The sequence below is a fragment of the Lepidothrix coronata genome, unplaced genomic scaffold, assembly GCF_001604755.1.
Source record: "Lepidothrix coronata isolate B3197 unplaced genomic scaffold, Lepidothrix_coronata-1.0 Scaffold106, whole genome shotgun sequence".
NCBI lineage: Eukaryota > Metazoa > Chordata > Aves > Passeriformes > Pipridae > Lepidothrix > Lepidothrix coronata.
In genome coordinates, this window is record NW_016690286.1 from 2697913 (window position 1) to 2721142 (window position 23230).

At 37.0% G+C, this 23230-nt stretch overlaps 1 protein-coding gene across 1 annotated transcript in view; it reads right to left on the reverse strand.

Annotated features, from left to right (window-relative positions):
- Positions 1–249: 249 nt before the first annotated feature.
- The window catches only part of OSBPL3 (oxysterol binding protein like 3), a 79792-nt gene continuing 56811 nt past the window's right edge, over positions 250–23230 (reverse strand). Inside the window, exons 12-23 of the mRNA XM_017823906.1 lie at positions 21974–22081; positions 19043–19177; positions 18253–18346; positions 15014–15264; positions 13067–13204; positions 10333–10396; positions 7215–7293; positions 4939–5083; positions 3558–3702; positions 2755–2881; positions 2416–2538; positions 250–927 (exon numbers count right to left, since the gene is read on the reverse strand). Of these exons, the coding sequence (XP_017679395.1) occupies positions 831–927; positions 2416–2538; positions 2755–2881; positions 3558–3702; positions 4939–5083; positions 7215–7293; positions 10333–10396; positions 13067–13204; positions 15014–15264; positions 18253–18346; positions 19043–19177; positions 21974–22081 (1506 nt within the window). The 3' untranslated portion in view covers positions 250–830. The remainder of the gene's footprint in view (positions 928–2415; positions 2539–2754; positions 2882–3557; positions 3703–4938; positions 5084–7214; positions 7294–10332; positions 10397–13066; positions 13205–15013; positions 15265–18252; positions 18347–19042; positions 19178–21973; positions 22082–23230) is intronic.

Sequence of the window (23230 nt, forward strand, 5' to 3'; positions counted from 1 at the left end):
AGAGAGCTTCTTCATCTACTCAGTGCTCAAGCAGTATATACAATAATCTCCTCCTCTTGCCCTGTTAGGGGCTATAAATTTGAAGTGGAAATTTTTCCCAGTGGAAAATTTTGGCGATTCCTGAATTTCTAGCACTACATTTAACCTGGTACAACTTATGTATAAGGCAGTAGAACCACTGACGCAAGCTCAGAACTACCTCCTCCATAATACTAAGAAGAAAGTTATTAGAAACAAAAGCTTATTTAAATCTTTTCTACAGGCAGCAAAAGATCATATTCAGATTCCAGCACCAGCTGGTAATCTTGTTTTAGCAATTTATACCTGCCCAGAGACAGCTGAACTACTCATTGCACTGTGGAATCCAACCTACAGTTTGAGTTACTAAGGCTTGCACTCTGATTCCTCAGCACAGCTAGGAGATGCTGATGCTACTGCCTCCAATGCAATTTAATAAGGCATAAGTTAACTCACAGCTGATGTTATTACACATTGAAAAAGTAGTGTAAAAGCTCCTCTTTTCCCTCTCACTGTTTACATTCAGGACTATTTATTAAATATTTTATAAAAAGAAGTTAGGGTATTTATACATTCAAACAATCATTGCAATAGTCGAGTAAAGGAAACAAATTAATTATGAGATTCTAACTTAAGCACAATTTTGAAGATATGCACATTTGCACACATACACACACCCCACACATACACTATGTGTGTGTGTGTGTATATATATATGTGTATATATAGATATATATAGTTATATTTTACATATATGTCTTTTGAATCAGATCCAAGAATACAGCACAGAATATCTTCACTTAGCTCCTCTTTCACCAGAGGACAGGATTGTCCAGTTTGGAAAAACCAGGTTCTTTTCTAAGGTCCATGTAGGTTCCATTGCTCACCCAGGAGTCATCATTGGATTTCCTGTCAAAGGTTAAATAAATATCTTAAAAGTAAAGCTTATATTTTCCATATATATGCTGTGTAATGCAGTGTAGTACTATGCACAGATACCCAATCCAGCCCATGAACCAGGTGCAGTGCCACTCATTACAGCCTGCAAACAAGCCAATATAGCATGAAGAGTCGAACAGGTATGTCTGCACATTGAGAGATGCATCTCAATAACCCACTATTCACTTTCACTGTCATATGTCTGTGCTTGGTACTTAAAACTACAGCCCAGGTTTATTTCATGGTCTCAAAAGCAGCTTTGAGGGGAAACTTGACTTCTACCTGTCCAGAGATGGCTCACCATGTTTATTGCATAAAGAGAGCCTAAAGCTCTCAGTCAAGAGCCAAAAAATCAGTCTGCTTTTAATCTAGTGCACAACATGTTTGGCACAATCGCTAATTATTCTTTTAAGAAAATCAAGGCTTGTGGCAGAGAGAAATCACTATTGAAAAGCCAAATGCATTAATTTATATCTGCTCTAATACTTTTGCTATATAGTAATTAAATTCTTTATTCCACTATTTAAATCTACAGAACAAAACTCCGTTTTCAAATCCTCATTGTAAGGATTTAAATGCTGATCCTTATTCACAATTCTCATTGTGAATATACAATCACAAAGTATTAGACTGCCTCTATCCTGCTGAAAGTAGTATTTGCTTCTCTTTAGTAGGTGTGATTGGCAAATGATGAGTTAGCTCACCAGCTTATCAGATATCTAGTGGTCTGAACCATTCTCTTTTTGCACCTATTTATACCTATTATAAACATTTCTGTGTTCCTCAGAAGTACAGTATATATCTATTCAGAAAAAATAGAATCCCAATCTGTTAACTGTGATACATAGGCCCATACAGCATTCACCTTGGCTCCAACTCTTTCACTGCAGGAGAAGAGAGAAGTTGGAGGGCAAAAGACCACATCCCCACTGGCTTTCATTTTTGTCTTTCAATGGCTGAAGTCTCCTGTTTAATTAATTTACAACAGCAAGAAATAAAGTGCCCTCAGAATGATAATTCTCTCCCCATAAAATAGGGGAAACCTGTTTGAAAACAGCACTGGAAATGAAAGGCTCCAACTCAGCATACTTCTGCACCAGGCAATCCCCCTGAATTTAACTGAAGTTCAGCAGAGATAATTAAGATAAATCCAGCTATTTCACCTTGTTTGAAAGAATCAAAGATTCTGTCAGTCAGGCAGATTCAAATGTAGAATAAGTATCAATCGCCATCAAGGCAAAAAAATTAAAAAGAAATTCAAGGATGCACTAATGAAAAGGTAATATATAATTCTGAGTTTTAACTAAGTCTGGAGTATGCTACTGGAGTATGGTATAAAAAAACGAGTATCTAGAAGAAACCTGGAAAAATTTGGAGCCTGCTCCATGATAATTCATAATCAGATCTATAATTAGGAATTTCAATAAATGACAGCATATGCTAAATATTATATAGTACCTGAAAAATCTAGGCTGATGCTCTAGATTGTTTTCTTCTAGCACCTTCCGTCGTTCTCTCTGTAGCTGCTCAATCCTCTGCTTTTGTATTTCAGCTCCTTCAATATTCCCTTCCTCTAGAAACCTGTAGCAGTAGCAATACAAGACACAATTGGTGTTCCTCTCCCCCGTTTTATGGCAGGTAGTTCACAGTGTTTCAAAGGCAAACGGCTACATCTGCAGACAACTACACTATCAAAAAGCACTTAAGGAAAACTAACTCAAAATAGTCTGAGTTTAGGCCAAAGTGACTGTATGGAAGATTAAGAACAATTTTAGGAAGACATTTAAAACTTTTTACCTTTGGTCTGGTCTAAAACGTGTATCAGTGGATGGGAGTAATGACTTAGTTTGAAGGTCCAATTCATTTAATTCCAGTGCAAATTGAGTAAATCCATACCATTGTTCATAATCTTTAGGCATTGGATCTACAGAAGAAAAGAGTACATTCAGAATTCCAAGTAAATGTTATTATCTTTAGAATAAAAATTCCAAGCTCCCTTCAGTCATTTGTTTATCCTTGATCCACAGCCTCAGTTCTGCGGGAACAAGAGGTTTTTAATAATGTAACAAAAGAGAATATCCCCCTTGATAATTGCTCTGCAACAAGACAGATTTCTGTTCTCTCAGCTGAATCAGAGCACAACTGTGATGAAGGCCATACTATTATCATAGTGCTTTTTCAAACTACAGTAGACAAAATCCCACGAGTTTGGGAGGAGTTCAGTTATGGTTGTCATTACAGAACTGAGCTTTGTGGGCTATCCTCCAATGTTTAACACATGAAATATATGACACTTCTTTATACAAGCAGTGGAGGGGTTTGTTCCTTTTTTTTATTTCCCTCCTGTTAGAGTCCTCAATACCTACTTCATGCCCAAATACGAAAATGAGGGAGAATGGCGAAAATGCAGGAAGCCACAGGATTAAGTTCTCCATATTATTTAAATGATGTTCTTCTGGTCTAAATTCTAAATGCTTGACAAAAATCTAATATTTTACAGAGAAATAAAAAGAAATTGAGGCCTAGTAAAGAAATAAAAACAGTAAGCTCTTTCTCAAGCAGATCTCAGTTCCTGCACAACAGCTGTTCTGATCACTAACTTGCTCTCCATATGCAGTTTGAAGATGAAGTTGTTCCACAGTATAAACTTTCATGCCACTTCCCAAAGAGTCGATGCACAACTTTCCCAGCTTTATCCATGACACTGCCTTCAATCTCATGTGCGTTTGGATTCCAGTACTTCGCCTAGAATTAAAAGGAACAAGGGAAAAAGGGTGCATAAGAGCTCAAGTGTGGCTCATTTTGCCATGCCAGTAGCACCATGCTGTAGAGCAGTTTTCTGAAATGAAAACTATTAATTTAGGTGTGCATTAAAATATCATATGCAAACAACTGCTGTTAGTACTATTAATCAGCTTGTTAAAATACTAACATTGAGAATCGTATTTACGTGGTTTAACTTTTTTAGGGACAGTACTATGCAAAGCATAGCTGATCTTGAATTTTGTCCAATGACAGTAGACACGGACTCCCAACTTAGTTATCTACATCTTCCCCAAATTTGCAGAAGAGGACGAGAAGGAACTGATACTTTAATCTCCCATTTAGACAATTTACAATATCAAAAGCGTGAGATTTGTAGGCTCTCAGTCTTTAAAATTTGAACTCTAAACATCTACTGCAGCTCTGAAACTACATTACAGTATTTTCAAATAAGTGTTTGAAAAAAATAATCACCCTAATACTTCTTAGAAAGCACTAGATATTCAGGAAAACAAATAAGAAAACTTTCCTCCTGCTGCTGAGCACCATGCTGCATAGGTACACTGAAGTAATTCCTTGTATCTGTATGGTCTGTTCTGTGTAAAGCACAGCCTTTCTCCAGCAATCAGACACAGAAAATGCAGGTTAAGGTAAGTCTCCTAGCATGCTTTGCAAAACTATTCCTCGGGTTAGAAATTTTAGCATGGCTTTGTATTTTCATCGATTTCCTTTATTAAGAAGAAGAAGAAGACATCTATTACCAAAACCCAAATTTGATTTCAGTTCTAAGGACAATTCCTGAAGAAGTTGTATCTTGAGGCCTTGTAGTGAAGAAAAAGCTTTGAGTAACACCATAACCTACAGCTGTTGAATGAATATAACCACAGCACATGCCAGTGGGTTAGCAGGAGGCATGTGGTAAACCACTGTCAGTAGACAGTTTGTGCCTATGTCTCCCATAGAGTAAGTTTTCCATGATATTTCTTCCTTTCCTTTCTCCATACTTTTCCTTAACGCCAGTGAAATCACCTGAGAAAGCTATTGTTTCTCTTTCTTGTCTGGCTCTGCCTAGTAAACGGCAATTCCTTCAGAATTAAAGTTGCTCAGAATCACAAGTAATTACAAGCTTGTAAACAGTAGTACTGAGCTTCATCAGAGAGCATATCCACCCACTGCTGTGTCTGTTAGAAAAGACACTGCCAACATTGCTGTGGTTACCTTTATGAAAGTCAGTTTGCAGTGGCAAGTGTCATCATTAAGATTTTTGATGATGATCTCTCCATAGTGTTCAATCCATCTCTGCCCACTTAAGATGTTATGGATGCAAGATGTCACCTTGTTCCATGCAAAATGGTCTTTAAAACTGTAAGGAAAAATACACACAAGAAAAATCATGTGTCATGTTCAAATGAGCTCATAAACTTGTGAAAATATTTGCAGAAAACTTGATCAAAGAAACTCAAAATACATTTTTTTTTCCTGGAATGCCTCATTTTCTTGTTCCACACCTTCTCAAAACAAACCCTATGACAGTAATCCTGTCTCCCACAAAACCTTTTTTGCATCTGCTATAAACTTTGGTCTTGAATTCAGATTTCTCTCAATTTACTTATCCTTCTTTACCAGTTTTAAGTTTCCAAAAGAAATCATTCTAATGGCTTCTACTGTCTGAAATGCCCATTTCACAGCTTGTAACACAGTGACAACAGAAAACACAAGGACATGGGCCACCAGAGTCATCTGACGACTTAGTGAGTGGGATGAGCTTGGCTCAAGCTCTCAAGGCTGAGCCTATGTTTTTGCTTTAGGCAAGAGCAAAACTTCTCACCAGCTACTTCAAGATGCAGTTGCACACTGGAAGATAGCAGACAGGGAGAGATGAACAAATGCCAATAAGGTAGCACAACATTCTACCTTTTATTAAAGAAGTAGGTGTTCTTATAAAACAGCTTTATAAAACATCGAGGTAAGTTTCATGAAGACATATTCTACAATTTGTTCTGGGTACGAATAGCCAAGTCACTACTGGTAAGGTAAAGGATAAACTTAGAAAGCACCAGTTTCCCCATAGCAACTGCTTCACACACATTCCATGGAGATATTGGAATCTGTCCTTACCTCCTATTCATCCCTTGCTTTCACTTACTGCTTTATAAGAGCACACACACAAAGACAGTTTTAACAGACCAGCAGATACGTGACCAATTTACCCCACAGTAACTTGTTTTTCTGCCCCTAACTATGCAGGTCACATGGTCTATCACAAATGCTAAAAACCTGTAATTGCTCCAAAATTAACCTTAATACTAATGCTTTATTTTTCCCTATAGCCTTAGTACCTTTTCTGTACCTAATTCTATATCAAATACACAGGGATAGAAACCAGCACATGGAGATCACATATAAATCAGATTATTTTCCAGTTCATCAGCCCATTATGAGTTCTAATATTAGTTATCTTGCTTCTGAACCCTCATTCACATCCTAAAAACCTTTCATTCCACAACTTAGGCTAGCTGCTATGAACATAACATGGTTTATACATTATCTTTTGGATAACACCTTATGATATCACAATTTTATCCACTTAAAAGAAAAATGCATGCTTAGTCCCTTAGTTTGATGAGTGCTACGTTCTTGAACTATTTTTATTCCTTTTTTTTAAATTGGTAAAATAATTAGTTTTGTACTCTTTCTTTGGAAAACAGATTTAATTGGAACATTACTCAACCTTTAGATCTCTGGTTCTGCAAACATGATAGATATAGGCCAAATTTTAAGGGATTTTAATTGTTGATCAATAATGGGCACTTTGACAAGCCAGCATAGGAACATTACAGATTTTTATTAAAAAAAAGCAAACAAACAAAACCACAAACAAAACAAAACAAAAAACTATACTCAACACTTAACTACAGTGGCTGCTTACTTCCTTGGATAATAAATACCAGATATGTAACTGGTTCTATTTATCACCTACAATAATTATTTCTGCAGTGGTGATGGCTGTTGACCTCACTGCAGTCCAGGACCCCATCGTGTCAGGGTCCATATAAATATAGGTACAAAGACAGGAACAACAACAACATCCATTCCCCCAAACCCATATTCAAGCAAAATAATTTGTAGCTTCCTCTACGAAGCAGTTTTGCTCTGTGACTTTAAAATGCATAAAGGTTGAAATTCAACTGAAGTATGAAAATACCAACTTTTCTTTTTTCAAGGCACACAGTAGTGATTTTTTTTTTTCAATGTTTGTTATAACTTTTGGAAGAGTTAGTGCTTCTGATTTATGCTTCTGGTTTTGGTTTGGTGGGGTTCTTCTTCTTCCCCTTTCCCCCCTTTTCTTTTTGAATTAAATCATAGTCACCAGTTCTTCTAGAAGTCTAACAAAGCACAGCACAGCTTGTTTTCATCTGGATAAATGTGGCTTCAGTGTGTGCAAGCACATCTGTGCCTATGTGTGAACAGCAATGCACAACTGCAGCACTTACGCTGGAAGAGTTACATGTGTTGTACCAACTGGAACAATTTCCATGGACTTTCCCCAGAATTTGTTTTTCCATCTTACATCTGAAACAGGAAGAAGAAAAAAAAAAGATAGGTTTAGTCATAGGCATGGATGAATCAGTCTGTTCCTGAGTTCTACTTTATTGTCAAGGAATTCAAAATAACAAAGTGCAACATAAGTGCTCAAAGAATGCTGTGGACCTTCGAACACTGGTTGTTGGTTTTTTTGTTGTTTGCTTGTTTTGTTTGATTTTCATTATATTATTATTAAAATAGCAAAGTAACAGATGTTTAAAGTCCTCTCAAAAACTTTTTCAAAAGAAAGGAATTTGAAAAGCTATAGGCAGCATATACTTGTCTACAATTCAGTTGCTAGTGAATGAATGCAGACATTTTCAAAAACAAAAGCAGAATTTCAAATACAAAAGTATAACAAGAACATCCACAGTGAAGAGGTCAAAGAATGTTTCAAAAGGCACAAAATTACAGAGGGATTTAGTCTAACTTCCTCTATAAGTTTAACTGTCCTTTTAAAATCTTGACTGAATCACAGAAAGACGTCCTAGTCACATCATTTCTTAAAAAAAAAAAAAAACAAACAAAAAGATAAGAAAACTCAATGCAAGTTTAACCAAATTTATTGAGCAAAAACACCTGGAGGAGAAAGAAACATAGAGAAGCAAGAAACATAGAGAAGCATGGCAAAAGGGGTTTAGAGTTAAACTGGGCTAGATAATCAGATAGTAACTTCCATAATAACTTCAGAGCTCAGGGGAATAGTACCTTTCCTATATCAGACACCAGGAACTCCATTTCCTACACAATCTGAAAAAGAGGGGAAAATTCAACTCTAGTCTCAAAAAGATGTTAGTTCTAGCACAAGGAAAACAAAACACTGTTTCCCGTGCAATTCTGGGGGGAAGCTGTTATGGTGGCTGTGAGATAGATGCTCAAACCACAGTTAGGAGATTACGTATCTGCCAAGTATATATGTACAAGTGATGACTGAGCCACACCAAGCTGACTGCCATTGCAAAGACTGGAATGGGACATAAGGTAGAATGGAAAAAAAAATGATCCTTTTCTTATCACTTGAGAGAAGGACCTTTTGGGTTTTTTTCCTGTTTTGAAGTTTGATGCTTAGTCAGCATCTTCAGTGACAGCAATTCTGTTGTGATTCCTACACCGCCCAATAACAGGTCCAACACTACCTAGAGTATGACATTGTTGAGCTGAATTCTGTACTAGCTTTCTCTCTTCTGCAGTGGGATGGAAGAGAAAGAACAAACCAGCAAACCCTGCTGAGTTTAACAGTTTAAATGCATTACCAGACTGTTTCACATTCTGTGTTCTCACAGATGGCAAAGCTGTCCCACAGTGATCAGTATGTGGGAGACATCTTGGGAACCAGTGTGCAACTTGATCATGCAAGAATTTTACGACAGCAGAGAAAAGCAAAGTGTTATTTCAAAGATATGCTCAGACTAATTCAGGCACAGACGTTGTAATAGCTGGAACTTTCTTAATTTCCATTGCTCATGTGTCGACACTGTTTTGCAGAGTCAGCTTCCTAAGTCATGAAAAGCTACTTCCAAAATATCTGTCCCTGTCAGAACTCAGTCTTCTAGTTCACTAGAAATGATCAAGAGATTTATTGATATTGAAACACATGAACTAAGGTCTGTTTCTGGTGGGATGACAGCACTACTCTGGCAATGTTGCGGAGTACTATCTCCTTTTCAGCTGAAAAGGTAATACAGCAAGTAAAAAGATCTTTGCATACAGAAAGAACTAAATTCACTGACAAGCTGCCTTTATGATTAACTTGATGTTAATCTTTCTACACATAAGTTAATATAACCCCATTACAAGAGATCACAGCATTTAAAAATTGCCTTTGCTATGGAAAAAAGTCACTGTCTAGACCTCCTGTAAGCTCAGCTAACCGCATTCAAAAACATAACAAACAAGAAAACCTAAATCCTACCATACCCTGATCGATTCTCCAGTGCTCATCAAGACCAAATCTCAGACTCTTTCTCATTAAACAGATTCTCAGCTCTCATTATTACAGCAGACCTTTTTTCTCTAAATGGAAGTGTTAAAATATTTGAGTGATAACAGTTGTCAAGATTTGTTAAACAAATCAGTCTCATCTATTTTTATTAAGACAGGCTGCTATCTAGTCTTATTTATACAGTATTCAGTTACTGAATATATTTTTGGTCATCTTAGCTTTTTGGCTAACAACAAAAGGATTCTTGTGTCTCTATATTTGCTTACAAAGCAAAGAATTACATGGAATAATAAAACTCAGACTAATGGGTTCCAATTTCTGTTCTTTATGGCTACATCTGTAATAACTATAATCAAGTCAGCAGAGTCAATCATAAAAAAAAGATTATAATATGGCTACATTGTGAATTGACAAACCTCTAGGTGAAGGATTTTAACTGAGTTAAAAGGCATAGTTATGTTTTGTGTACACTCCAAAATTATCTAACCACACAAGGTACTATTACTGGCTGACATCTTCACCAGCATTACACAGCAAACAAAGCTTCAACACATGTCTTTTGAAACAATGTTAGGAGTTACACAGCACAAAATCTTACATACTGTAATAATGCCAGCATGTAAATGTATTTTCCCTTGCTGTTAAACCCATTTTTGAGAATTACTTTCAGAACAGGTTTACAAGATTTGCCAAGGTTCACGATTTAACTTGTAGGTTTTTTCATGCTGTCTTCTAGATTGTTTGTTTTATAAATAGCTTGAGGTACAATTCTTCTTTACTAAAAAAACCACACACACATCCAAAACCCCCTGATTTTTAAGAACTGCAGACATTTTTACATTAAAAGAATAATCAATGTTATATATAAAAAGCCAAACCAAACCAAAACACTTTGAACTTTTTTATAATAGCAGAAAATCCAAGTAAGAAGCATGCAAGTAAGTATAGGTTAGCATTTCTTAAAGGCATGCTAATACACTTAAAGAAGGAATTTCAACTTTTCCTAATTTCTGCATATTTTGTGTTAGACATACAATGAAAATATTATGAACACTATAAAAGTAAATGAGAGACTGAAGAGTTACCTTGCCAAAAAGCAAAATTCACAGATTCAGCATGGCATGCAGAAATAGGTGGATGGTGACTGACCTAACAAGACATAAAAGGGGGGGGGGGAAAGATGAACATATTAACCCTTGAACTGTCATTTTGGTTTGTGTTTTTTGGTTTTTTTCCCCTTTCACTCCCATACGGTGTTTACAATTTGAACATTTACTTTCCCTTTGCAGTTGTGCCCTGAAGGGGGAGGCAGTGAGATTAATAAGGTACTGAGGCTTAAGAAGCCTTGAAAGAAATGGGAAACACTTATTTTAAAAGGCCTGTGAATTTTGTTTGAATGAAAATCTAGCTATATATTTTATACATTGTTTGTAAGGTGATAATTAAATTTACCCTTAGGACTTCTTAATAGATTAAGCCACACTTTGAGCACACAGACAAATTAAAACAAACAAACAAAAAACCCCCACACAACAAAGGGCCTAAAGCTTCTGTACAGTAAATAACCACAAATCCCTGACTATGAGGGAGGAGACAGCAATCAGCATCTCTGAGGGGGCCACAGGTGGAGAAATCAAGCCACAAAATTCCATCCAGCAACCCCTTCCACTGCAGTAGTGACACCCCAGGTGTTTCTAAACTCTAACCACGTACACTGCATTTCATCAGCTTTGGGTGATGGCTGTACATGAATTAGGGCAACCACCAAAAGAGCAAAGCAAGGACTGAGAGTAAATAAACAAATACACAATGCAGACTATTCAAATGCAATAGTAAATAAAAAAACTGCACAAAGTGAAAGCAGCCACTACTCCTTGCCTTAGAATTCTCCCCTCTGGCTGAACACTAACAACAGATCAGGACCAGCGCTTTGATGCCTACAGTCCTTTGGGCAACTCTATTTTCAAGTCAAATTGCTATTTCCCACTATGAATTTAATTTCTTAACCACCTACATGGCTCAAATGCAGTTTTACTTTCTTCTTTGTTACTCACTTTGCAAATCCGTTATTGAGCATTTTTTCCACAGGCTTCCAGTTATTTATTGAAATCCTCTACTTGGTTTAAAAAGAAAGATAAAAGTACTAATTACTCTCAGCTATGGCCTAATCCACCAAGAGCATCACTCACTCTTACATACTGTACCTAGATTAACCCCAGATGTCACTATAATACATGGGTTAAACTTGGCTCTCACTTAAACTGTTATAATTCCAGAGTAAGGTCATGGTGCTAAGAGGAGTTATTCTAAACTCACTCTAGTAATAGATCAGAATCTTTGTTATTTTATACATTTTGTCTATTCTACGGATTACATATTATCCACACTAAAAAATTATGTATTGCATAAGCAATAAGCAACTGCTCCTGATGCAAAGAGAAATATTTAATACTTGCAGGCTGCATGAAATTTATTTCCTCCCTTCCTAATATTTATCTACTGCATACTCTTACAGTAACTTTACCACTCTATAAACTCACGTCACTTTTTTCATGTATTAGAACAATACAGCCCAAGCCTCCTCATGTATTAAAAATCCTGCTTATAAAAAGTAGCCTTCGTACTGATTTATCCAAAATTCAGGTGAAAATTTCTCCTTTTAATTCAGTGTAACGTTAAGTGCAGTATCAACCATTTTCACCTTTGTTACTCCAATTTGATGTTACACTGGTAACTGCAGTGCTCTGTACATGTAATCTTACTACTGAAGTAGCACAGTGAAGAACCAGATACTCTGCTTGAACTTTAAATTTGATTCGTGCTTTGAATGTTTTTCTTTCTGTTGGGTTTTTTTCCCCTCTCCTTATTTTTGCTCTTGCTTGTGGCATTTCCTGAGACCAAGGAAACATCACAGAGCACTCCTTTTTGTCAGCTCTACAACATATTGTGCAAAATGCTGTACCTTCAGAGCTGGTCAAAAATACTTTCCATTTCATAAAGGCTCTTAGAAGTCTTTCTCTGATCAAATTTCTGGGTTGTACACCTCTGCACAATGTACTTTTTTTTGTTATGTCTAGACAGAATTAGACACCTTTCAATCATTCTTACTTTCCTAGGCATCAGATATTTAAGTTTTATACCTCTTTAACATATGTTTCAAGCTTAGCAATTTTGGTAACTTGGCTTGTTTAAATTTAATATTTTTCATCCATACTTAACAATTTTTCTCCTACTGAGAAAACACTTCATAAACACTCAGACCATGATGGGCTGTATACATCTTTCACCTACTCAGCTGTGGTACCAGATATGAAAGGCTTAGCCTACAAAAGTATTTGTAGAGGAAGCAGAAATATTTATGGTGCCATAGAAAATACTTGTGGTTGATTGACTCACACAAGGGATATATTTGTTATAAAAGACGATATTAAATAGCTGAAGATACAGTACTTGTAATGATCACACACAAAAGAAAATGGCAAGAATGTAAATGCTTGTTGCAGTCCTGATCAGATTTCAGCATGAGGAATTGCACTCTATTTAACCAAGTTATCTAGTTACTGGAGCAGGCAGCCTGCCAGCCTTTGCTTCTTGAGTGTCAGCTGTTGGTTGTCACGTTCCATGCCAGACTTAGCAGACTTTCCTCAAAAAAAAACAATTTCCTTCATTTATAATTCAGCAACATCCCTTGATTTTTGCTGGGCTCAGGTTATGTAAAGTAATTTTGTATTTTGCCATGAATTCCAGGGGATTCCAGAAACACATTTAGAATGATGCAACGTATCAAGTAGCAATTCTAGGGGTTGCAGCATACAATACCTGTTCTGCAAAGAACTGGAAACCCTTATCTTCACGAATACATTCATAGGTTTCTCCAAGTACAGGATTAAATGGCTTACTTCCAGCTCGGTAGTAACTGGATGCATACGCAGAGACTGCAAATGCAGCTATGTACACCTGGGAAGAACATGTTTTGCATTTTGATTAACTAATTTATGACAGAAATGAAAAAAAAAGTTATCCTAACATCAGATTCTGTATTTTTCCCATCATTTGCAAAACTATACACGTGCATGTCTCCTGCAAGTTAAGCCCTAGTTCACACATCAGAGAATTATTCAGTTTTCAGAGAGTCAGTCAATAGTCCAGGAATGGAATTATTAGTGTCAAACACTGCAAATCTCATCAATCAAAAAAAGCATTTCTGAAAAGTGTTTGAAACAGCTTAGCATTCTGCAACAGAGCTCAAAGCAGTAACCTTAAAAATCAGTGTTAGATTTTGTATAATAACTGACTTTTATAGTTATAGTCTGTGATTCCATAGATCTACCAACTATCCTTTATCTAAACATGGCACAGGAAGCATTGGATGAATTTTCACCAAGCTTGCTATTTCTAAGGCAGTTTGAATTAGATTATCTTTTATCTACTGTGTGCTATGACTTAATCATGAAACTGTTCTTGATTAGGACTGAGACACAGGTAACCCAAGTCAGCTCAAGCACAATTCCTTCTAAACACGAGGATTTAGAATTTGGGGTTGTTTCATTCAAGTCTTTTTTGTACTATTTTTCTGCTTTCATTTCCTTTTCCTCATCTTATGAAGGTGTAGATGTTCTCCTTTCACAGTTTCAGAAGCCAAATCCACTTAAGAAAGTCTCTTTTATGAACTATTGCAATTACTATGTAACATCCAGAAATAATTTCGCCTCAGGAATTTCTCAAAGGCAAAAATTACTCCTTTCTGATGTAATTTCCAGAAGCTTGGGAAAAAGCTTCTTTTCACTCCCCTATGAAAAACTACTGCTCATTTCCTTTTCCTGTTAGCATATGTTCTCAAGAGAACAAAAGAAACTATGGACTGGAAAACCCCAGTGAACAGCCACACCCTGGGAACAGACCCTATATTGTAACCCTTGAGACTGCCAGAATGAGGCAGAGGCTTTTCAGAAAGTACTTGTAACATGACTATTTACATTCATTTATAACCTTATTTTAAGATAAGATATATTGAGTTGAAAAAGCTTAATTCAGTTTATGGGAAAATCTTTATCTTCCTTTTAAGAGAATTTAGGGAGTTTCTAATCCTTTATTTATGGGCTTACATATTAAGTAGCTCTTGTACACCTGGAAGCAGAACAATTGAAATGCATTTTTCTCTTGTTTTTTTCAAGTGCAGAATTCAGAGTTCTGCACTGGCAGAAGATGACACCATTATTGTACCCAACATACAATTGTATTGCCTGGTTTTGAGATCCTGAACATTTTGGATCAACCCCAAAACTTCAGAAAACCAGTTCATAAAAAGTATTGAGCTCATTTAGTTAATACAGAGATATCACAGTTTTGTAGGGCTGGAAGATCCAGCATCCTCTGTGTACAAATGTTACCAGATCAGACACCCTTAAAAAAAGAGAAATTGTAGTTTTTATACTCAATCCTCTCCTCCCTTTTTGCTGTAAATTTTTAATCTTACAGAGCGAGAGCTGCAAAACAGAAGTAAGCTCCTTTTCTGTTTAAACTTGCAGAACAGCAAGGTACTTGAGAAAAGAGAGGCTTCCTGAAAAGGCAACAGAAATGATGTAGAGGAGTCAAAAGCAGTGGCTATGTAAATATGTACAGGCACACATTTGGAGAGTTTGCCTCTCTCAGCTGAGAGAAACAGAAAAATGCAACCGAACATCTTCATTTCTTTAGCACTGTTTTTATATTTACTCTATTGCAATTATACTGAATGTTACCCAGTATTTGGAATAACGTTTTTACCATCCGTTCAAATGGGTTTGGTGTGTGTGCTGCTTTATCCAGTAGTTCACTGTACTCCAGCTCCTCGCAGAGACGCTGAAGGGTGTTAAGCGGCTCATTTAATTCAACGGGCATGGCCACTTTGGAGAGATCCTTTCCGATGTTGTTTCTCAGGATATTCCATAGGCTGATGTTACTCGTATTAGGACATGGAGCTGGTAAACACGTTCTCCGTTTAGAATTGCATCCAATTCCTCTTTCAGAAATACAGTCTGAAAAGGAAGTGGCAGAACAAGTCAATTCACACTTACTTAGTTTCATCCCCCTTGCACACATACATTAAAATGTAACCATCTTTTCTTCTGTCAAAACTTCCTTCCACCCACAATTCATTCAAGTATTTCACTTGTGGTTTGAAGATAGCCTGTTTTAAAAATGACAAAATTAAGAACAGGATTTTATGTATTTTAACTGAGGTAAATGCCAGGTACAAAAGATGAGTAAAAAAAATTACCTTCCTTCCCCTTAAAGGATGTAAGAAAAGACTCAGACTTTCCATTGAATTTGAAAGAGTAAATATTGTAACCATTTTATTTGTAACAGAGATGGATTCCTATCTGTTTGAGGGACATAAAACCTCCTTCCTTGACAGAGCTTCAATTAAATTGACACTTCTCAGAAGGCGAGATGTAACTTACAGATTTAGGGATAATAACAACTCCTACTGATCTTTTCCTACTTTTTTGAATACTCCTACCAGGGAAATTTACTGCACACAAATTTACATGCAGACTTTTCCACAGTGTTCCTATAGCATTTAAACTTTTTTAGTGACGTTAGGTTTGAGATACGCCCATACAGTGATGGAGAAATGATGTGTTTTAAAGGTGGAAAAGCTGAGGAAACTGTGGAGCTATGGGTTTGCTAAAGATAAAAAAAAATAAAAATACTCGAGTCAAGAGTCCTTGAAATGAAAATCTGAAATCTGTGTTGCTACATCAAGGCCATTGGAACACGATAAATAGTTCTAAGTGTGCCATGAAATGATTTGTAGCAGGATCCAAATAGAGCTACAAGCTTCTGCAACAGGCACTAGTCTGAAGTGATTACATTGCTTAGCTGTACATCACTTTCGTTTCAGAGAGGAATGTGTTTGCCACTACAGGAACATATTTTATCTTTACACATCCTTAGGAGCACCTAGTAAGCTGCTGCCTTAGAATCACTTACTGTTTGGAGACCCTCGGGCATAGCCTCCGTCTGTCAACCCCATCCTTTCCTGGCTTTCCTCACACAGCTTTGTCTCAGAGGAATTAAAACCACACTGGGCAGCACGTCTCTTCTGTGCTGCACATGCCCAAAGCATCCCTGCCCTTAAAAAGCACAATTTCAAAAAGCATTTCTTCTGCTGTTCCACTGACATAAGCATGGTGTCAGCAGTGCTTCCAGCAGTGACAGACAACCCCAAGGACAAGCTTCTCCGTGCCTGCTAGCCCACACCTCACATGGAGATTTTAAAGTGTAATCAGCAGCCTCAAAATTTTGAGAAAGAAGTTTCCATCTTTCCTGCCACTTGCAAACTAGCAGTCCTAATAGCTTATGTGGCTGAGTTACTGTAAAAAGGACAGGTGAACTATTTGCAGTCCCTTGCCTGTATCTTTCTTTTTGCATAAAAATGGCATGGGCACTATGAATCAAAAAATCTATCTGAAACAATTATACTGTTGAGAAGTAAAAGATTGGCTCCTATACTTCCCTATTGGAAGAATTTATTTAATATCAGAAGAGGCCAAAACCAAGGATGTTCCCTTAGATACCTCAGGAATGAAGAGATACCTGGAGAAGGAGGTAAATGCTTGATTACAAGGGATCCCAGAAATGGGATTCCGGCTACTAACTGACTTATTTACATATTCTGCAGTAGCCCGTTAAGTGGGGTAAAATGGTGAAAAAACAGAGTAGAGTAAGAACTAAGATATTCAGATACCAAATTTTCTATACACTGAAATTTGCCCACCCCCCATTACAGAAAAGCCTCTGCAGTTCTGGTTTGCAAGAGCTGTGACAAATAGACAGCATCAATACTTAAGGAGATTCGTACATCTGACTTCCAGCTAGACACAGTGACCTTTAAGGCCAAACTGGACCATTATCAACATCTGGTCTGACCTTCTACCTTACAGTGGCCAGAGGATTTTATCATAATCACACAATTTATGGTGCAGCTAAAGCCCTGTAGAAAAAAGACACTCAGCTTTCTATTAATGGCAGTGGCAGGCTGCCCAAAGCACAGAAATAGCAGGTACCAGAAGCACGCGGAGGTACTGCTGATACAGAAGAGCTTCAGTGACAGCCTTTGTTACAAGAAGATGAACAGTCACACCAGTACAGTTTTCTAAGGTCCTCATCATGATATGAAATAAATCTGTATTCTTTCCTATCTTACAAAAAAAAAAAAAAACAAAACAACAAACTCTTCATTTTTGAACAGTTACAAAATACAACAATTCTCCAGGCATATCGAACTACCCAGGTTCACAGGGATCTGCGGGTCCTTGGAGATGATCAGGAAACAGTTGCTAGTGAGAAATCAGTGTTCAGCAGTTTTGAAGATAAAAATACATTGTTAGAGTGGGAAGAACATTGTGGTTAGCTGAAAGGAGTTCAAGGCACAAAGCTGATCAGTTTGTTATGATCAATTCTTCTCCCTCTTTTTTTGAATCTTTTTCTAATTTGAAAGACAATTAAATTAGCATATGTACTAACAAGACTATCATGATTAAAACACGCACCAGGCCTGCCAGTGTGCAATTATTCTCACATTCCTTTAAACATGAGTTCTGCTAAAACAACACAATTCTGAATGGGGTGGTTAAATTGCAGACTGAAAAAACAGTGACAAGAAGAAAATTACTTTTTGAAAAAAAAATCAGTTAGGCCTTGCTACTTTGAAAAATCCTGTGGCCATGTGAAACTGAGAGGGAGTGGGAGCTGCACCAAAGAAGTCAAGAAAATAAGTGTTTTCCTGCTGATACAGAACCACTATCCTGCTTAATCAACGATAACGAGGCCCTGTTAAACAGTTTAGCCAGAATCTGTTGTTCAAAAAAAATCTGAGGTTAAAGAGAAAAAACACAGGCTGTTTACATCTCAAAACCTATAATACCTAATTATCTAGTAAGAGAAGAAAAAAAAGTATCCCAACCAAACAGAAACAAAGAAAATTCTCAAAACATGGTGTAAGAAAAAAATGAACTTACCTAAAGTTTGTCTTTCATTCTCCATGTCATTGCTTAGGTTATCTTCTGAGACATTATCACTGATATCACTTACATACGAGTCATCATCCGATACCTGAGTGTGGGGGAAAAAAGCAAGATTATACTCATTCATTAAAATAACCCCATATGCATGAGAAAATTGTTACTGTCCACTGCAATTATCGTTTTAATATATTTGAACCATTTTCAGTACTACAGAAAAATGCTACAAACCCCTAAGAAGACACCACTGAGTTTAGGAGATATCATCATCACTGAAAATTCAACTACTCTTTTAGTGGAGACACACTTGGTCTTCTTGGCCTCATAGCTAAGAAGACCAAGCTTTCCTCATATCAAAGACCAAGGTTGTTACGGAACTCAAAAGAGGTGACAAAATGAGCTAATAAATTTCAAAGTGCACGACATCAGCCACGAGATACCTACAGATACCACAAGGACAGCTATGAATAACTATTTCTGTGATGTGACTCCCTAAGCACCTGTATAATGACTGAAGGCAGACAATAGAATATACGCAGTATCTGCATAGTAGCTACCTAATTGCCATCTGCCTCGATGTGTATATAAGAGTTCTCCAGAATAATTGCTACACCTTACTGTGAAGAGACAATGACAGAAAATAAACACAAGTGGCATATTACTTTCCAAATATTTTGAAAATTCAAATTTTCTGGAATTCTAATGTACAGTTGGCACTCAGAAAGACTACATGTCAATTAGCAGATAAGAAACTACTTCAGAATGATATCAATCTTATTGCTCAGACCTCATTTTCTGAAGAACTAGCAGACAGTAGGACTTCCTGTGCATCAAAAAATTCTGTGAGAGAGTCAGCTATAGACAGTCTGCTTTCATTGGAGACCTGGTGAACAAGACCTCTGCCTTCTTCTCTTGAATTTTCCTGTTTAAAAGAAAGAAAAAATTTTGAGAGGGGAAGTACCACAAACAACATTTATGCATGCAATTCCACAATCACATAACTTGAAGGGCTGTAAAACACTGGGAGAAGATTGCACGTGCTCCTCTCCAATTTAAGTGAAAGGTAACATGTGTTTCAAAGAGGGATTTAAGACCAAAGTAAAACAAATCAAAGAGAAGAAGGAAAAAAGAAGGCAAAAAAAGCAATGCCTATTCAGTAAATCAGTTATGTGCTGCATGTCAAAATGTTTTGCTATTTTAATGATTTAGCCAGATATATAAAAGTGTATCATCAAAAAGCCCACAAAAGGACAAAACTCCCACATCTTTATATTACATCCTAGATTCACGCTCCTTTCTGATCTTGGCAAATGAATCAGTCTTTTCCTCCCTAACCCTTGCTTTATTGCAAAGCCTGCAGTACCGCGGTGTACAAAATTCAGAGGGGTAAAGTTACTTTCTTTATAATAGAGTGTTTTCCTAGCTCTTTTTCTTCACTAATTTTCTATGATGTTCTTCGGAAAGCTTTCCTTTATATCCACGCCGGAGATATCTCCCATGTTATCCAAAACCAACACACTATCAAAACCATATCAGCGGAATTGCTTTTGCTGTTGGAGGCACAATCTCTGCCACAGAGATCTTGATAACTCCTCCCATAGAAGCTCTACAGATTGGTGTAAGCAAAGTTCCAAAATGTGGCCTAGCAAAGGTGAGGTGACCAGTGAGACTTGGCTCATTCTGTGGATACAGTAAAAAAGTTGGAGAACACTGAGCACTATTGTTTTTCCTGATAACTCCACCAATACAGAGAAAGCTGGCCCAAAGGACTGTATTAGCTGCTTTTCGGCATGAGGTGCTTTACTAATGTGTTACCATGACTGTTCTATCATAATTTTGCAGGAATTGTAGTATTTTATTTTCAGAAAAACATAATGAACAGTCTGAGAAATCTATAATCAAACTGACAAATCTTCTTTCAAAGCTTTTCTGTTGGTAGGTTTTACTATTGTATGGAACGTTATTCAGCACACGCTGATAATGGTGACATGGAAAAAAACCAAACTGCTATACAAAAGACTTAAAAAAACCCCCTTCTGATACAGCAGGGAAAAAAGAGGAAACCTCAATATTGTCTCTTCTGTGGGAAGGTAGTTACACTAGCCTACCAGTAAAAAAAAAAATAAAAAAAAAATCTTACACACATAAGCATTGTTACTGGGATTGTTTCCAATACTATTTTGAATCTGAGAAGGAAAGTGAGCAGGAAAGACTCATAAAAGAACAGTAGGTTTTTATATCTAACACATAAGTTTCAGGTTGTCTTCTTCCATGTTCCCACTCTGGCATGATGAATTACAATTTAACTACCCAACAGACGAACTAAACTTTTCCTTTATGCAAAGGCTTGAGATACTATCTTACACTGCTTCAATTTTCACAGGTCAATCATAGCACCTGATGTATTATTTAGTAACAAGTTTTGTGCAGTGACCCTGTCTTCCTCAGAGCAGCACTACTGTATCACAATCCTCAAACAATTTTAAAATTAAACTTCTCCAGTATAAATGATTTTATCTTTAAGTTCCATCCCAAACCTTACCAGAGGGAATTTGTGAATGAAACCTCTAAGGACTTTCTGAAATCTGTTTCTGTCATGTATTTCTCTATGTGCGTATAGTGCACAGAACAAGTTTCAGAAATAATCCACTGTCACTGCAAGGACGTCCACTAAATAAAAAAATAAAGAACTCCTGAAATTAAATAACAGTGCATTAATGCTTTTCTGGATAGCAGTTTAAGTGTTGTTCAAATTCTTATGGGATTAAAAGCAAAAGGCATTAGAATGATCAACTACCTTAAGGAAGAAAACCCCAAAAACTGAACAGCTAAATATGACCAACACACAGCTCCACTGAAACAGAACTAAGCCAGAAGTGAACAGATGGAATGACTAAACTGTCTTTAAAAAGCAAAGGAAATAATTAGTTATATAAAACCCCCAGCATTACATCCACTCAAGTTCTAATGGAAGATTTATACTACAAGCGCAGCAGAGGTTTCTGTATGAGTTAACATATAGGAAAATCCATCAGAAATAACACTGTTCTGGCTTCCCTCACTAACACCATTAACACTTAGATCTTATGACTTTTAATTACACCATATTCACATGCATTCTGCAGTGAGCCAGAAGACTGTCTGAACATCAGTGCATCTCAAAGTGGCTAACTGGATATATAGAAGACTTCCTGCCTTCACAAAAAGAAAACTAAATGGTGGAAAGAGCTCTTGTATGTCCAATTAACTTTGATCCTTTCATGGAAATGTCTAAAAGATGTTCTAAACCTTACACGATCCACACCAGTAGCCAACATTCTGGGTTAACAATACTTCAACAGTCAACAAAAGGTCTACAGAACTTGAAAGTTAACAAGGGACTAAGGGCGATAGAAACAGCAGCACGACGGTAACAAAGTGGCAGCTCTGTTCATGCTGAATGAGAAGCAGGCAGGAGGTGAGGGAGAACACCAGGAGCCAGTAGCAAAAGGCAACGGAAGGTGTGCTCGGGAAACCTGCTCACAAGGAAAGTCCTTGAAATCAAATATCACACAATGCATCATCAGACGTGACTCACAACCACAAAAGCAGACTCGATTTGCTAACACGATACACCACAGGGGAGACATCAAGAAAGGACAAGATGCAGCTATGTAGCACTGTCTAGATGTAGGGGCTTGAGGAACAGACATCACTGAAAGAGGAAATCCATACCCACCTTCACTAAATCTGGACTTGATTTTGCATTAGATGCTGAATCAAGGATCATAGATTCGGCATGTATTCTGCGTAACCGGTCTTTAAGATCTGTATTTTGTGCTATTGCCTGGAATATTTAACAAAAATATTGGGGATATAAAGTTCTCTCAACTAACTCAAATGTGGGTTTATTGTGTAAACAGGGGTAAAGAGTATTTAAAGTGCAGTATAAAACACCACCACATCATTTTTTACCAATTCAGCAAATCATTTACCTTAAATTCTTCAAACCTTACTTGTTATCTCTCAAAACTATTTTTGTTCAGTGTGAGGGAAAAGACACATAAGTGGAAAAAAAAAAGTCAGAGATGGTAGGGATATTTCAAGGTTTGCAAGCTGATTTCATAAGTTATAAATTAATTTTGTGCATCTTTTTTCTTTTCAAGCTCCCTTCCTTCACCTCCATTTCCAGCTGAGCCTCTCTCAACATTAGTTTTTGCCACATCCAAAACCATTTGATTTTTCCATACTGACAGTTCCCTTTGCCTTCCACTGACAGAGAAATAAGACTTAAATTCTCACAGGTACAGGTACAATTCAAGTCCTATCAGATTATAATAACAATGATCAGAATAAAAAGCCTCTACTGCAAACTCATGCTTGTTACATGTTATTTATTCATGCTGGGTGCATCTGATGGACAAATGTCAACTAAAGTAGACTTGTAGGAAGAGAGTGCAACCCTGCCTGCAATGAAAATATCTCTGAAATAAAAGACTAGGTTACTAATTTTGGAACAACACTGAAGACTCAGTGATCTGAATCAATACCAGGACATGGAGAACCCTGCTGTTTACACATCCGTGTTATCCCACAAATGCTTCTGATTTTGGAAGTGCTTTTTGTTGAAAATCACCTTGGGAGAAGGAAAGACAAGTAAGCTCAAAGTGATGATGGAGGGGAGAAAATAATTTCTGGCTTTAACTATATGTGGGCTGAATTTGCCATACAGGTGTTTAGCACTTCTGCATCAAGTGTTCAGCACTGTGTTATACCCACAGCATCAGGTAAGTGCAAAACAGAATTTACACAGCTGCCCCATAATAGCATCTTCCCATTTTCATTGTTTGCTACAGAATGTTTTCTTCCTTCTGCTCTCTTCTTCCTCTCCCAAAACCAAAAATACTGTATTTATTCTCATTCTGTATTTGCTTTTCTCAGACTGTGTGTAGGTCAAGGATACTATCTTAATTAGGGAGAAGCACAGCCAGAGATG